A 17,029-nucleotide genomic window follows, 5' to 3' on the forward strand; every position below is an offset into this window, starting at 1 on the left:
CTTTACAATCCCATGGGCTGTAGCCTGCCAGGCTCCTCTGTCCATATGGCTTCTCCATGCAAGAATACTGGAGTGGGTGGCCGTTCCCTTCTTCAGAAGATCTTTTGAATCCAGGTCTCGCATTGCAGGTGGACTCTTTACCATCTGAGCCACCAGGGAAGCCCAAGAATACTGGAGTGGGTAGTCTATCCCTTCTCCAGGGGCTCTTCCTGACCTAGGAATTGAACCAGGGTCTCCTGCATTGCAGGCGGATTCTTTACAAGCTGAGCCACCAGGGAAGAGGAGGAGGAGGGGCAGGGGGAATGGGATCAATTCTTAACTCAGGAGAGGAGACTGTGACCAGGGCAGATGGATAAGACAGGCCTGAGCTGCCAGCTTGGTGGTGGCAGGCCTGGGTCTGCCCCTGTGGTCCCTGGAGCTGCCCTGCGTTGAAACCTGGCACGGGGCTGGGCACAGAGCAGATGCTTAGGAAACGGGGCAGCCCCGGGCCGAGCCGCACGTGGGAGTCCCGCCTTGGATCAGAAGCCGTGCCCTGCTCCCTCCAGCCGCAGAACAGCTTTCTGTGCGTGCCAACACAATCAACACAGATCCCTCCTGGAAACTGCTAATCAAACCCCAAACAATAGCTGTTTTGCTCAGACGGGCTCCCCTCCACCCCTCCAACCCCGAGGCAGGATTTCTGGCTGTGGAAGCCAACCCTGGACCGGACAGGAGCACAGCTGGGCAGCAGAGCTCACGGAGCTCGGCTTTGCTGGTCGGTTCTTCCCAGCTCATGGTCACCCACCTGGCGTCCAGGATGCCTTCATACTCAGACAGCTGCCTCATAAAGCCCGCGTTGGGGCGCGTGATGCTGCGTTTCTGCTTCACGTAGTTGTAGGCTTTCTCCAGAGTCCAGCCGAACTCCTTCATCGCGTAGGCTATGACCGTGGAAGCCGAGCGGCTGACACCCATCTTGCAGTGGACTAGGCACTTGGAGTGGTTCCTCCTGCGGTGGCGGGGGCAGGGGGAGAGGGCACGAGCTGGTGCAACTGCATTCTCTCAGGCTCCATGAGACAGGTATTTTTAAAACAAAAAACCCCGAGGTTATCTCATTGCCCAAACCCTCCACGGTCCTGAGGGTTAGGTAGCAGGTGTCCACAGACCCTCAGAAGGAAATAACTTGGCTGCCATTGATTAGCACATAATGGAAAGTCGAGACAGAGCTCTCTGGCTGGGCCCAAGTTTGGCAGGGAGAGAGCTCCTGAATTAGGCCATCTCCAGCAAAGAAGCAGGAGTCTTCCCAGGTTGGCTAGGACAGGACAGGAGACCAGAGCCCCTTGGGCAGGAAGCAACCAGGCAGCAGCGAAAGGGGTTATCTGCAGAGCAGATGGAGACAAGCAGTGGGTTACTGCAGAAAAATGGGGTCAGCAGACAGAAAGCTCCAGGGCCCCGGGACAGAGAGCGCCTTTGCAGACAGGAAAGTCAAGGAGCCACCAGAGAAAGAAGCCAAAGGAAACAGATGGGCCGATAGGCTTTTTCTAAGGAGACGGTGTGGGTCCAGGCAGGGCAGATTTAACAGACACGGCAAGGCCAGGAACACTATTGCTCTAGCTGCCGCTGCTCCATAAAGGTGAGGGGGAACAGGCTGAGGGGGGCGGGAGTGGGCACAGGCTGGGGAGGCCACACCTGTGAGGGTTTATTTGTACAGGAGGTAGGCGCCAGCCTGCCTGTTTACATTAGAAGCAGCCCACCTGTCAGGTAGGGACAGGCTCACTTCCTTTACCCCAGGCTTGAAATTCGTCCTCAGATTTCAGTTTGTTTTTTTTGGACTGCTGAAGTCTATGCCCCAGGAACCCAGGGGAACTAAGATTTGGTCCCACATCACAGAGCTTTGAGCTGGAGGGGTGCAAAGCAGAAGGGGTGGGGGTGTCTCTTGATAGCGTCTCAAAAGAGTTGTTTCCTGCTGGTCCTACTTCAGGGAGACAGATGTTCCTTGGGAGGGTAAGGTGAGGACAAGACAGGCTGACGCTGGAGACAGGCTTGACGGCACTAGGGGATGGGTGACCCCATCCTACGTGAACGGGAATCCAGCAAACTCAGGTGGAGGCGGCCACGGCTCCAGGAACTTGCTCGAGTAGATGTCTGGGCAGATTCCTCCGGAGTAGGAGGAGGAATGCCCGCGTGCCCCCCTCCCGTCCTCCAGCTCAGCAACCCCCCACAGGCAGAGCGCCTGAGAGTGTGCGCTTGATACAGAAGCCGTGCCTGGAGCCAGAGCTGATGATGAAATGGGGGTCCAATGGTGCGGCAGGTGGGAGAGGAGGTGCTCATCTGGGGCCCCGGAGAAGATGAACGACTTGGCCCTACCGGTGCCTGGGGTCCTGTGCTCTACAACCGGAGGATCGTGACGCGCCGCTGGCTCCTCGAGCCAGGAGGTGGCTGTGTCTGGGGTCCCCATGAATGTCTGCCCAACCCGTGGCTGCCAGTCAGCTTCTTTCCCACCCTGGTTTCTCTGGCTTCTCCGCCCACTTACTTTGCTTTGTTTATAAAATGGTACGCCTCGTTCCAGTGGGCGAGGAGGTCTGTGGTCTCTTCATCATAGACTCGGATGTTATGGTACGCAAATAAGCCAGGAAAAAATTATCTATTTCTCTAGTGACGTTTAAAATATAGTCAACACTGCAATGAGAAAAAAAAAGATAAAGAACGTATTTGGAGAATCAGAACGAGGATTGACAAAAAAGAGTAATAAAAAATTGCGCATGTAAAATTAGATAGTCAACGGGAATTTGCTGTCTGGCTCAGGAAACTCAAACAGGGGCTCTGTATCAACCAAGGGGGGTGGGATGGGGAGGGAGATGGGAGGGAGGTTCAAAAGGGAGGGGATATATGTATACCTATCGCTGATTCATGTTGACGTTTCACAGAAAACAACAGAATTCTATAAAGTAATTATCCTTCAAAAGAAATAATTAAAAAAAAGATAACACAAAAGGAAAAAATCCTGTGCAGAGAGAACATTAAATACACATTTATAAAAGATCTGTGTTTTCATGGCAGAGTTTCATAGTGGGGTTTTTTTGTTTGTTTGTTTGTTTTGAAAGTGAAAGTCTGTCGTTAAGTCATCTCCGATTCACTGCAACTCCCTGAACTGCCTGCCAGGCTCCTATGTCTGTGGGATTCTCCAGGCAAAAATACTGGAGTGGGTTGCCATTCTGGTATCTTTTAAATGCCCTCTGTATGATAAGAATATATTATATTTATGATAAAAACAAATTTCTGCATTAAAAAACTTATAAAAAGAAAGTTTCATTCAAAGCATTGTCAAGCAGTGTTAATTCTAGAAATTCATCATATATATTACTTAAACAGATTTTTTAAGTCTCTTAAAGCTTCAAAATTCATAACTATTATGAGTATACAGAGGCTTAAAAAAAAACCCCAGTGTCTCCACTTTTAAGTAGTTAAGCTGAATATATCCATCCATTATTTATGCCCTTGGGAACTGCCTTAAATCCTTTTTCAAACAAGACAGGCTATAAATAAATAAATAGTCTGGAGGGTTTGCTAACCCAGTTAACCCAGGCTCTATAGTTCTCTACTTAATACTCACATTCCTGGAAGACCAAAATAATTTCAGGAGTTTGAAAACACCTCAAATAGATCTCATAAGAGAATACTTATAAATGCTTTAGAAAAAAAAAGAGAAAAACCTTTAAAATCATTTTATTCCCAGCAAGATAAAGCATAGACAGGATCACCCTCCACTTCAAGATCCCTTTCTGTTGAAAGAACACATCTTAACCAGTAGCTCTGAAGATATATTTTAAGATTTGTTTAGTCTTAACTTTTAAATGCAGTAATTCAAGAATGCCATCATGTCAGACACACAGGATGGTGATTTTGTGGCTGTGTTGTTTTTTAAAAAGATGTCCAGACATTTGTTCTTAATGGTCTAGATTTATACATTTTTTTATTCCTGCTGCTGAGTGTTTCTCAGACTGAGGCATATGTTTCTGGCCAACACTGAGTACCTAACTGCGGGTGTCAGGCTCAAAAGCACCACCTCAGATAGAACCGGGAGTGGTCCGGGGACCACTGCTGACTGGCTCACAGGTACCGCGATGCTCAGCATCCCTGCCGGGCGGTGGGGCAGTGGAGGCGGCTTGTGGCCCTCCCAGCATCCAGCACGCCCTGTACAGTTCGCGGGTGGCTCAGAACCGTCCTCCCTGACACCCACATTTCCAAACCCCAGTAACACCTAAAGCCCCTGAATCATTCAAGGAGGTGGCATTCTGAAGCACATCTGGTTTAGCTGTGCCAATCCAGCAAGCCAGCAGCCGCCGTGGAGACAGGTGCAGGCAGTCCCAGGCGGGCGGGTGGGCAGCAGCAGGGCTCGGCCTTGACGGGATGGCTGAGCTGAGGGTTTCTAAGCTGCCTGGAAGGACGAGGGAAGACAAGGGGAGCAGACTCACCCTGAGCCCTGCAGTTCCTCCAGGTTGGATGCATTCCATTCAGAGCCCTGGGGGACAGATCACACAGACCCCCATGAGTGTTGCACGTCAGCTCAGGGCTGCCTGCGGGATGCGCGGTGCATGCCAGCCCTGATGGTGGTGCAGAATCTCGACAGCCCCTGGCCTCAGAGGAAGCCCACTGAAGGAGGCCAGTATCAAGGCAGGTTCCCTGAGAATTCGAGGCATCGTCGGGGAGAAGGGCAGGTCGAGGAAACCCTGCCCCCTCCCCTTCACCACTCCTTTTCCTAGGTCTCCGGCAGGGTCCTGGGCACTAGAAGCAGTGACCTCTGACCTCCCAGGCAGGAGAGGGCACTTCTACACGCCACTCACTGCAGGCAGCAATGGGTTTACCTTTTCTGGAAAGTATTTGGCAATGTTAAAAAAGTTCCCCCTCTCTGACCTAGAAATTCCACTTATAAAAGGCTACCCCGAGGAAACACCCAGAATTCACATAGGAATATGCGTGCAGGGATATTTATGGTTATTTATAACAACACATCAGTGGAAACCACCCCCGGGTTCAACAGGAAGAAATCAGTAACACAAATGATGATGGGTCCGTGTGAAATAAATCCTACTTTTGCAGGGTATTTAATGACACAAGGAAAGGCCACATAGTGAAAAAGGGTTTTCTAAAGCAGGAATCAAAACTACAGAATCAACTAGTATGGTTCCTTTCCTTTTCTTTCTCTTTCTTTTTTAAGAAGTTATAAATGCATTAAAAAAAAAAAAAAAAACCACCCAGAAGACAGAAAAACAAACATTCCAGAGTATTAACAGTGACTGCCTCCAGATTAGTGAAATTGAGAATGCTTTTTCTTCCTTAGACTTGTCCTTCCTGGTAGGGATGCAGTCACGCAGTCGTGTCCGACTCTGCGACCCCCTGGACTGTACCTGACGGGCTCCTCTGTGCGTGGGATTTCCCACCAAGGATTCTGGAGTGGACTGCCGCTCCAGGGGCTCTTCCCAAGCCAGGGGTCAAACCCACAGCCCCTGCACTGCAGGTAGCCTCTTTACTGCTGAGCCATCAGGGAAGCCCTTCATATTTACTAACCCTCTATATCATGTTTTTGTTTTTCTTTCCAGCTACTCTGTGCAGCACACAGGATCTTAGCTCCATAACCTGGGACTGAACCCAAGGTCCCTGCATTGGGAGCTCAGACTTCCCTGGACCGTCAGGGAAGTCACACACGTTGGTAACTTCATATTTTAAAAATGGTTTTTTACAAAAACAAACCCTCCATTTCCAAGGAAGCAAAAAAAAAAAAACCCCAAAGATAAAAACACCACTTTGCTCTTAGGAAATGCGATGGACAGAGAGTCACAAGAGCAGCAGCACCCTCGTGGTCTCCCTATAAACTTCCCTTCCCGAGAGGGCGGACCCCTCTGGAGGCCACGGCCCCAATGGAGCTGCCAGTGTGCGGGCAACTAGCTAGATTTTTCATACTGGAGGGAGAGGCTCAAATATAAAAATTCCTTTGGTATCTCTCATGGAAAAAGTGACATAAAGCACCGAGCCACACCGAAAAAAATAACGAGAGCTCCGCTAGGGCTGTGAGTATCCCCTTGCCGTGATCACCACCTAGTGGAGAGGCCAGCTGAGGTACATCTGGCTGTGTGTCCACCAGGGAAGATAATCCACTCCGCAGGGAAAAGAGTAGAGACAGGGCTGCTTTCAACATTCGGGCTTCAAATCCACACACTTATAACCAGTTTACATACATACTACATTAAATATTTACAGATCAGTGCTATAGATCAATATATAAAAACACGTTAAACATATATATACTCTGTTAAGTATATATCACAACATACACATTTGGGGAACTACTGGTTACTTCCTACAGGCAGAAAACAGTCGGTCAGGCCTTCAGCAGCCAATATGCTCTCTCAACTTTCCCAAGGAAGTAACTTCTGCTCTGACCAGGGGTATCACTTACGAGTGCCTGCAGACACTACACTTGTGCTTTAAACACACACTAACTGAAGCTTCGTAAAGGTCTGCTGAGCTACGTGGGTGCCTGCTCAGTCACTCAGGGTGACTCTGTGACTCTTTGCGACCCCATGGACTGTAGCCTGCCAGGCTCCTCTGTTCTTGGGATTTTCCAGGCAAGAATACCAGAGTGGGTTGCCATTTCCTCCTCCAGGGGATCTTCCCAACCCAGGGATCAAACCCTGAGCCACCTGGGGAGGCTCTTCTGCCCTGAGGTATAGGATGAAGGAAAACTGAGGCCAAAAGGGTTGCTCCCAGGCACCCAGCTGCTCAGGCTGTGGAACCGGAACCTGCTTGCGGTTGGCGGGGGCGGGGACGGGGGGTGGTTTCCAGTCTGCATCATGCCCTGTGGACCCCTCGCTGTAGGAACGTGCCTTCCTCTACGGTCCCCCTGACTTTGAAAACGTGCCGGTTGCCTTCTATGGAGATGGGACAGCTTTATGAAAATCTGAGCGAGACACGGGGCGGAGGGAGCGATGGATGTGCAGACCCCGCTGGCTGAGTGTCAGCAGGGTCTGCGCCCTCCAGGGGCTCTGGGAGCAGGGCCGGAGCTGCATGTGCACCAGTGGGGAGGGTGGGGCACTGCTGCCGCCTCTGCCTTTTCTCACATCTTGGGTCGCCTAGGCCTAATTTTGGGGTTAGGCATGTGTGCTTCCTGCGGTAACCGGGCTTTTTTTTTCCATCCCGAAGACCATTTGGAGGGGTTTTCTGGTAGTGACCGAGGAAGGCGGGAAGGTGGTGTGCGTCTGCAAAGGGCAGCCAGTCTCTGACGCCAGAGAGCTCTTCAGACAACTCCCCTCAGCTCAGCTGGGAGCCTCGGCTCCAACGTCTGGCTCGGTAAGCAAACCAATAGGCTGCAGGCCAGAGAAAAGGGTCAAGAGGGGAGTTCCCGTAAAAGTCAGGACGGAGGCTCCAGGAACTCAAGTTTCTCCCCCTTCATGACTTGCTGCAAACTCTAAACAAATCCCGGTCTGATTTACATCCCCTGCCCCGAGCCAGGCCCCGCCGGGCGCTGTGCCTCTTACGAGATAAAGATGGTCGAAGATGAGAGAGGGCTTGTCCATCTGTCCCAAGATAAGGAGCATCTCGTTGTCTATGAATTCCTTGAATTCTTTCAGGTTACAGTTCATCTGTTTCTCTAATTCATTACGAATCTGCAGAGTGGAAAATATTAGGAGGGTTTAAAAAAACAAAAAAACCCCACAACAAACCAGTTCCTTCAAAGAAGTCAAGTCACGACATGAACTATGCTGTTGCTGCTGTTCAGTCTCAGTCGTGTCTGACTCTTTGCAACCCCCTGAACTGCAGCCCCTCAGGCTCCTCTGTCCATGGGATTTCCCAGGCAAGAATACAGAGTGGGTTGCCATTTCCTTCTCCAAAGGATCTTCCTGACCCTGGCATCGAACCCGTGTTTTCTGCATTGGCAGGCAGATTCGTTACCTCTGAGCATCCTGAGAAGCCCAACTGTGGCTGTTTTCAAAAGAAGTATTTGGGGGCTTTTTTCAAGAGTCATCACATATGCATTTAGACATAGCAAACACACGCATGGGTGGCAGGAACACAGGCTGCTGCTGCTGCAAAGTCGCTTCAGTCGTGTCCAACTCTGTGCGACCCCAGTAGACAGCAGCCCACCAGGCTCCCCCGTCCCTGGGATTCTCCAGGCAAGAACACTGGAGTGGGTGCAGGCTACTCGGCCTCAAAGTGACTCTGACTGGGGGACGTTTATTATTTCAAAGAAGGAATCTGATTCCCTGGAATCTTTTCTACTGAGTTGAAAGCACTTAATGCTTTTCCAATGCTCAAATCTATCACCATGAAAACATAAGATCAGTTTCATCTCGCTTTGAAAGATACCACGATGGGCTTCATTATGTGTTATTTCATAAGAAAACTGTTTTGTACACCGTCAACCTGCTACTGAATTCAGCTGTTACTATAATTCACAGCATTCCGTGGACGAAAAGCAACAGAAAGAAGAAAACAAGTCATCCAGAAAAACGTTAAAGTGTGGTTTCATCTGGCTTTGGAAGGAGTTTTTCACACGTGCTAATTCGTAAACAGATTATGTGTGACTTTTTTACAATGGCAGCTTCAACCTCTCGGCTCTACTCAACCAGAAGCAGGGACACCCACGACCTCAGCCTGCCCAGCAGGGATGCACTCTTACTTCTTTGGACGTCACATTCTCCAGGTCTTGACTCATCATGATGCTCCGGAGTTTGGCTTTGATGAGACGCTCCGTCCTCTCCCCTTCGGTCGGCCTGGGGAGAAGCCATGTTTAGGGACGTGCAGAACTGAAGAGGCCTGTGGTCGGCGTTCACAGAAACCCCAGCTGCGCCTGGGCAGCACGGGGCACAGCTCAGGCACGTTCTCACTGAGAAGGGGAGAGGGGAAGGGACGTCCCCCCAAGGATGCAAACGGTGGTGGCGAGGCACCCTCACTCCTCGTGCGGGTCTGCAGAGCCCCAGACTCTCAGGGCTGGAGGCTGGAATCCCCAGGGCCCTCAGGCAGCCCGTGGCCCAGCTGCAAACGGCTCCTTAGCTCCTTACACGTTTAAACAGAACCAACATCTGCGAGCCTCCCTGCATCTTCCACAGGCCATCCTGATCCTGGGGCCACACGGACTGACCAGGACAATCCTTCTCGCACGTGACGCGCCTTCATTATACTCGAAGGCACATATTCTCGCCAACGCTCTGGTACTTTCTTGGAGGCCTCATACACATGGCTTCTGATCCTCCCCACATTTGCAGGGCTCCCCTCCATCTGCAGCTCTCCTACATGTGATGTCCCTGAGGAACAGGACACTCAGGACGAGGATCCTACCAGGAGAGAAGGGGCGAGTGCCTCCCTCCTCCTGGGACTGGAGCTGACCGAGTGTGGCCTCGGGGCGCGCGGGGGCACCTCTGCCCTCCCTCCTCCTGGGACTGGAGCTGACCGAGTGTGGCCTCGGGGCGCGCGGGGGCACCTCTGCCCTCCCTCCTCCTGGGACTGGAGCTGACCGAGTGTGGCCTCGGGGCGCGCGGGGGCACCTCTGCCCTCCCTCCTCCTGGGACTGGAGCTGACTGAGTGTGGCCTCGGGGCGCGCGGGGGCACCTCTGCCCTCCCTCCTCCTGGGACTGGAGCTGACCGAGTGTGGCCTCGGGGCGCGCGGGGGCACCTCTGCGGCCTCTGAGAGGCGACCCGGGCCTGCTTGCACGCAGTCGTGTTTCGGGACCCGAGGAACCAGACGTTACATTCATCTTATAAACTCATTCACTCTTACAAGCAGAGGAAGAGGCTTTGCAAACCCCATCTGTGGCCCTGGGGAAGAGGGGCTGGAGCACCGGCACAGGGAGGCTGATGAACAGTTATGGAGCCGCTCCCCAGAAATGCATTCACACCTGAACTCGTCTATAATTTCCAAAGGGGGAGTGGAAGTCACAGATCCTCCCCCAGCCAAGGACAAACCCCGGGGCTGCAGGTCAGGAAGCCCTGCCTGTGGTGCTGGTTCTGGGACATGACGGGGCTGGGATGCTGTGCGGGCCAGGGTCCGGGGGTCGGGTACTCACTTGTCTGCGAACAGGGCGGGGGAGTCGGGCCGCGTGGACTCGAGGTCCTGCATGGCGTTCCACTCGTTGATGCAGCTCTGCTCGGAGCCGATGCAGCTCTCATAGTAGGAGGCCCAGAGCAGCGCCACGCCCCCTGGGAAGTAGTTGTGCCGCCGCGCCACCTCGCAGGCCTTGTGCAGGACCTGCAGGGCAGACCTGGGGCCAGGGGAGGGGGAGAGGGTCAGGGACAGGAGACCCGAGGCGCCGCACGGCCGCCAGGCACCTCTGCGGGCCGCCAGGACATGGGGCAGTGACCCTGAGGGCCAAAATAGCACCTGCCATCAGCCCCCAGGAGGGAACAACAAAGCTTCCTAACTCGCCCAGTCCGGCAGCCTCCCAGGTCACGTTCCATCCGCGGGTGGGCTCCCAAGGATGGATTCACTGCTGAGGCTGCGGTTACCTTGAAGGCAGGGACCCCAGTTTAGCAGAGCAGTTGGCAGGAGTTTCCTCAACACGCGGCACAGAGGGCTGGTTGTGTCCTTAGTCAGTTAATTTTCAGCTCCCTCCCATCAATGTCAGAATAGCTTAGATGCTCAGATTTCCTAGGGAAATGAGTTCTAGAAACTAATTTTAATATGAGAACTGCAGAAGAGATTTGGGAAGGCAGAGTGGGGCGGAAGAAACGAAACTGCAGATGCATATGCTGGCAGCCAATTTACTTATCCTTTTCCTACTTCTTTTTACAAAAATATCTGCTGAGTATTTCTCAGTGAATGGGGTGAATCAGGTATCAATGAAGGGTGGACGAACGAGGCCTTGGATGGAAAAATTATCAGAGAATGAAAGGCTACAGTGTAAGACAGTGTGTCGGGGGCATCCCTTAAAAGACTGGACACAGAATTACCACATGATCTAGAGATTCCACTCCCAGGTACGTTCCCCAAAGAACTGAAAGCAGGGATTCAGCAGATACTTTGTCCGCCAGAGGTCACAGCAGCTCTATTCACAGCCGCCAAAAGGAGGAAGTAACCCAAATGTCCATTAAAAGACGAACAGACAAACAAAAGCAGTATATCCATATAATAAACTTACTGTTCAGCCTTAAAAAGGAATGAAGTACTGCAACATGGATGAACCCTGAAAGCATCGTGCTAGGCACAAGAAGCCAGACACAAAAGGACGGATGCTGTATGATCCCACTTCCATGAGGGACCCAGAACAGGCAAAGTCATAGAGAGAGAGAAAAATAGAGGCTACCAGGCGCTGGGAGAGGGGGCAATGGGGAATTAACGTTGAATAAACGCAGAGCTTCTGTTTCAAGTGATGAAAAAGTTCTGGAAATGGAGAGTGATGATGGTGGACAACACTAAATGTACTTAATGTCACTGAACTGCAACCTTTAAAAATGCTTAAGGGACTTCCCTGGTGGTCCAGTGGTTAAGACTCCGAGCTCCCAATGCAAAGGGTGTGGGTTCAATGCCCCAGTTGGGGAACTGATATCCCACATACTGACTACACAGAGTGGCCAAAAAAAAAAAAAAAGCTTAAAATGGTAAATTTTATGTTACATGTACTTTGCCACACACATAAAATAAACATACCTAAATGTGCTTCTAAGGAGATGGAGTTTTTTAATTAGTGCTGTCAGCTAGGAAAATATTTGTGAGGAGTTAAAAGTCCCTGAAACCACACTTACCACATGGCCTGGACAGACACAGGCTTGAAGACATGCATCCTCCCAGCGGTGCTGACGCTGAATCCACTGAGAATGAAAAACAAAGACGGTGCGGTGAGAAGGCGGAGCCCCGACCACATCCCTGCCAGGTGCTGGGGGACACCCTGAGGACAAGTCTGTCTCATACTGTCTGACGAGGGACCATAGGCCACAGGGACAAGGGCAAATGCGGAAAAAAAAAAAGAGAGAGAGAGATAGGTTCTCAGATCTGGAAGACTGGCTTTTAACCCAGCAACGTAAAGTCAGCCAAAAACCGAAAACCCAGCAAAGGGCAACCCCAACACTAGACACTCTCGCTTCACTTGCACACCCTGCTCCCCCACTTCGGGCCCCACACACACTATCTAGGTGTTTTTTTTTCATTAGGGTCTTAGTTGCAGGCATGTGGGATCTAGTTCTCTGACTAGGGATCAAACCAGGGGCTCTCTGCATTGGGAGCTTGGAGTCAGCCACTGGACCATCAGGGAAGTCCCCATCCATGTTTTTTAGAGTTGCATAAGAAACACATTAACTAAAGATAAAAGTTTAAAAGGGAAATATATATGGTAATTCCCTGGAGGTTCAATGGCTAAGACTCCTTGCTTTCATTACAGGGGGCACAGGTTCGATCCTGGTTGAGGAACTAAGATCTTGCAAGCTGCGTGGAAGCGCCAAAGATTTTTTTAAAAGTAAACAAATAAAAATTTTAAAAAATTAGAAAAGTAATCGTAAGCCCATGTCTTCAGTAAATCTCATTTTCATTTTTCCCTCCCAGTTTTATCTACACAGCCACATAACTTTTCTTGCTGGAATCTCAGGTGGAGATCATTTTCTCCCCTGCTTCTTCCCACTCGTGGCCATACCTGAGGTCTCCCCACCTGGCTGCCGCTCTAGGATCTGGACCACCCTCGGGCCCTGGTCTACCTGCCTGGCCCGCTGGGATGATTCCACCTCTTCAGCGCCCCCAAGGGGCACCCGAAACACACTGCACCTGCTGGTGTGTGTCTCCCCTCAGCCCTCAGAGACCTGGAACTCCAGCCACACCACGTCACCCGTGCACTTGCAGGGACCAGCCGCCGCGAGGGCACCCGGCGCGTGTTCATTTAACAACTCAAAGCAAATGGAGGAACGTCTGTTTAATGCTATTCTTGAACTTCATACAGCAGAAGATCTCCCCAAAAGCAGACTGTTTCTGTTGGTACCTCGTGACCCAGACTCCCTTCTCATTAGAGGAGTGTGCGTGCTCAGTTGTGCCTGACTCTTTTCGACCAAATGGACTGTAGCCTGCCAGGTTCCTCTGTCCATGGGATTTCCCAGGCAAGAATACTGGGGTGGGTTGCCGTTTCCTCCTCCAGGGAATCTTCCTGACCCAGGGATCTAACCCATGTGCCCTGTACTGGCAGGTGGATTCTTTACCACTAAGCCATCAGGAAAGCCCAAACTCCCTTGTATCACGTCCCAAATGGACCCTGCCTTGTGAGCCTCACGGGAGGGCAATGTTACTCCTCCTGACGCGATAAACATGTCACACGTGGAGACTGTGTTAATGATTACCCAACAGGTCCAAACTGACTTGTGTTTCAAAGTCTACGGTGAAACAAGACTTTTTAAAGAGGTCTCCTTACCCATCTCCATCGAGGTGGATTTTTGTGTCGCTCCACAGTCGGAGAACCATCCCGATGGTACAGCTTTTACTACACAGGAGGGAAGAGGAGACGTCTGGAGTTAGGGTCCACCCTCCTGCACGAGGCCTTCCCTCGCTGTGTCTCCACCCAGCTGGTCCAGCTCATGGGGGGGAACCACCACCTGCCCCTGGTCCCACTGCCTAGGGGTGTATCTGTCTGCAGGGACAGCCCACCACTGAATTCGAGAAGACGCGGGCCTCGGATGGCCAGAAAGCCCAGCTTAGAGACAGTCTCGGGGGACCACGACTCCACAAGTGCTAGGCCTCAGCTGCAGCTCTCGGGGCCAGGGGCAACCAGCGGGCCACGCCCACAGCGCAGCAGGGGGGAGCCGGCAACGGCAGGCACACGCTTGGCGTGAGGCTACACGGTCTAGGGGACACGGGCAAATCGTGGCAGCTGCCCTCAGTCTCCTGTCCTGGGGTGGCAGGGGTGGGGAAAGTGCCAACACCAGGACTGGAGTTCACTTCTGGACCTCTGTTTCTGTAGCTGCTGTGCAGTTGGTGTTTTAAAATTGAGCGTAATCTGTGGGTTTTTTTTTTTTTGCATATCCTAACAGCGATATGATACCTGACCACTTCAGAGCCTGGCACTGCTGAGAAACACAGATGGAAAGAAAAGGCTTTATCCGAGGGTCTCTTCAGATCACTATGAAAATTCTTCAGGAATGTGAAAAAGAGTCGGCTTGTGAGAAACAGCTGTCACTTCCAGGGTCAGCTCAGACCACCCCCAGGGACCCTACACGGACATCTCTCTGTTATGGGCTAATAGCCCCCAAGGGACTACGGCTATGCACACAAAACCATGCCACAGACAGTCCTCAGGTTCACGAAACCCACTCGATCCTCTGAGTATCAGCAGCCGTGGGGGATCTTCTCAACCCTCCGCTTCTGTATCTGCCTTCCTTTTACTTCATTTACTTGTAACAAGCAATGGAGTCTTGGTCACAAGGGTGGGACTAATGGCAGCCCCCTCGCAAGAACAAGACAAGACAGCACAGTCTCCACCCAACCACTGCCTCTGCGGCTTGTGATTTCTGCTATTAGTTCTGCCTGAAATGCTCTTCCAACGCACCCTCTGACCTGCCCCAATCCCAGACTCACCTGACAAGCCCGTTTGTCCTCTAAGACTGGGCTTAGCCATCGCCTGCTCCTGAAGGCCTCTGGCAGGCTGCCTGCCAGGCCCGTGCCTCTCCTGGGTTCCCATGACCACCCCACACTTCTCCATCACTGGGTACATCACCCTGACTTCTGGTCACGGCTCTCTCCCCGCTGAGCTTACAGGCTCCTTGAGGCCGAGAACTGTGGATACTCTTGCTGCCCTGTGTGCCGGGCTGAGCCTATTGCCTCATACTCAGGAGATGGCTTGCTTAATGAAGAGCAGGTTAATGAGGAATAAAGAGAGTCTACTCTAATCCACTTTTAACAAATTCAGGTTCTGCAAAGATCTCACTCGCATTAAGTTCTCTGATATGTAAGGAGAGTCGTTCACCTCCATTTAACACACATAATAAGATCTATGATATAACTATTAGAAACTTGGCCTCCAGTTACTGGGAAATTCCCAACCTCTCTTCAAGCCTCTGACCTAGGACCCATCAACAAGTACTTGGGAATCCACGGGATATTAATACTGAATCAGGCCCTTGATATAATGCCCATCGATCACATACTTTCATATGGGATGGTCAGCCTGGAAGGCGCCTTCCAGCTTTACCTGGTCCTGCTCCTGCTTGCCCTGGGGTATTCACCATAGCTGTCACCTCCTCCAGGAAGCCCTCCTGGTTAAAGTGCCCTCTTCTAGGGCACCCCTGGGACCCAGGGTTAAATCTCTAAGCAGAGTGTAGACCCTAAGCTCAGCACAGCACACGAGAGCTAAAACGAGGGGCTCCACGGTCCCCAGGGCCTGACCACCTTGTCATCTACTGTCCCCACCATGGGTGTGGGACCCTGGAAACCTTTTTCCAGCAGCAACTCCTGGCCATGCCGCAGAGGGGAGCCACCGTGCAGAGCAGACTCACCTCTCCTTACTGGAAAAGTCGACTCCCAGCAGGATACTCTCCTCCGTGTCCTGGCGCCCACTGCTGTCCACCACCACCATGTACCGGACCCGCTCCGCCCAGGCACTCTCCAAGCGCACGGCCTAGACGGGCGGACATGCTCTCGCTGCCTGCCTTTCCAGGCGGCCGCCCCTTCCTCCACCAGCCCAAGACCGGAGACTTTTGTTTTTATCTTTCCCCTGAGAGTTTTGGAATTAAGATCAAAGTCTTACATCTGGTTTATATCCCCAGCATGAGGGACAGCGCCTGGCTCAGAGGAGACCCTCAAACTTCGTTAAATACGGGTGAACAAATAAAACCCAGAGAAAGACGATTTCAGCTCAGCACAGACTGACCCAGAAACCTTATCCACCCTTTCCTGCACCTTCTGGGGGACAGAGGAGCAGATGGGGATTTGGCCTTAGTGAACAGCTTGGGAGAATTTGCTATAATGTAAGAGAGCCAACCCCCTCCACCCCCTCATTCCCCAACCTCCCTTCCAACTCCCTGATCGTCAGTAAGTGCTACCAAATGTCACCATTAAAAACGAAAACTTGCCACTCTCATCTCTTCTTACCAGCTTGATTCTATCTTCACAACGCAGAAGGTTGATCATGACTTGAAGATGTTGAGGCAGGTCCCCTGCTGGACAAACGGAGGACGTTTAGAATGGGTCACCCACCCACGCTCTAGGCAGACAACCAGGAGGCTGGTTTTGAGGGTCGGGAAGACATGGACTTCCCTTAGTCCACTCCTGAATGCCGCGATGAGTATGCGTGAGAGAGAGTTCACTGCCAGGTTTTTTAAAGTTGCTCTTGTTTTCTGAACTAATTGCAATACGGGTTGTTTTTTTTTTTTATTACATACAAAATCTGAAAAATACAGACAAGCCTAGAGAAGAAATGTTATTAAATTCAAGCAAATGTGACTTTGCAGGGGTGGGGGCAGCAGAAACTATAGACACAGCTGAAGAGACGGATTTGCTGAGGGTTGGTCTGAAAGAAAAAGGACTTGGCGTTATTTTCTGTTTAAAAAATCTGCCTTCAGTGCAGGAGACGTGGGTTTGATCCCTGGGTCAGGAAGATCCCTGGGAGAAGAGAATGTGTTCCAATATTCTTGCCTGGGGAATTCCATGGACAGAGGAGTCTGATGGTACTACAGTCCATGGGGTCTCAAAGAGCTGGACATGACTGAGTGACTAACACGCACACACCACTTTCCTTAAAAGAGGGTGAAAGACATGACTTCTATAACAGGAGGGAAAATGTGTTAAGTCACTGCACAGAGAGAAGGGATGTGCTGGGTACCCAGAGATATAATTTGAGTAAACAGCAATGGCATTTTTTTTTTCCTGCTAAAAATCATGTATTCTTTTTTGGTTTGTTTACCCCAGGTGATTGAAAAGAGACAGGAATCCAGGGTCAGCCTCCGAACATCACTAAGTGGCTGCAGGGTCCCTGGGGGGTGCCTCTGGGCTGCAGGGAGGGGAAGAGAGTTTCCTGGAGGTGGTGAGTTTCCACAGCCACACAGGATCCAACCCACAGAAGGGCTGCGTGTCCCAGGCACAGGGGACCCCATC

The 17,029-nt window shown here is 51.5% G+C and overlaps 1 protein-coding gene across 1 annotated transcript in view; it reads right to left on the reverse strand.

Annotated features, from left to right (window-relative positions):
• SSH1 (slingshot protein phosphatase 1) overlaps nucleotides 1–17,029 on the reverse strand; it is a 56,392-nt gene that overhangs the window by 9,582 nt on the left and 29,781 nt on the right. Inside the window, 11 exon segments of the mRNA XM_070385974.1 lie at nucleotides 785–985; nucleotides 2,510–2,618; nucleotides 2,621–2,655; nucleotides 4,452–4,498; nucleotides 7,512–7,640; nucleotides 8,654–8,747; nucleotides 10,038–10,232; nucleotides 11,713–11,778; nucleotides 13,356–13,424; nucleotides 15,433–15,554; nucleotides 16,028–16,092. Coding sequence (XP_070242075.1) covers nucleotides 785–985; nucleotides 2,510–2,618; nucleotides 2,621–2,655; nucleotides 4,452–4,498; nucleotides 7,512–7,640; nucleotides 8,654–8,747; nucleotides 10,038–10,232; nucleotides 11,713–11,778; nucleotides 13,356–13,424; nucleotides 15,433–15,554; nucleotides 16,028–16,092 — 1,132 coding nt within the window.

This window comes from Bos mutus, chromosome 17, assembly GCF_027580195.1.
Source record: "Bos mutus isolate GX-2022 chromosome 17, NWIPB_WYAK_1.1, whole genome shotgun sequence".
In the NCBI taxonomy this organism is placed as follows: Eukaryota; Metazoa; Chordata; class Mammalia; order Artiodactyla; family Bovidae; genus Bos; species Bos mutus.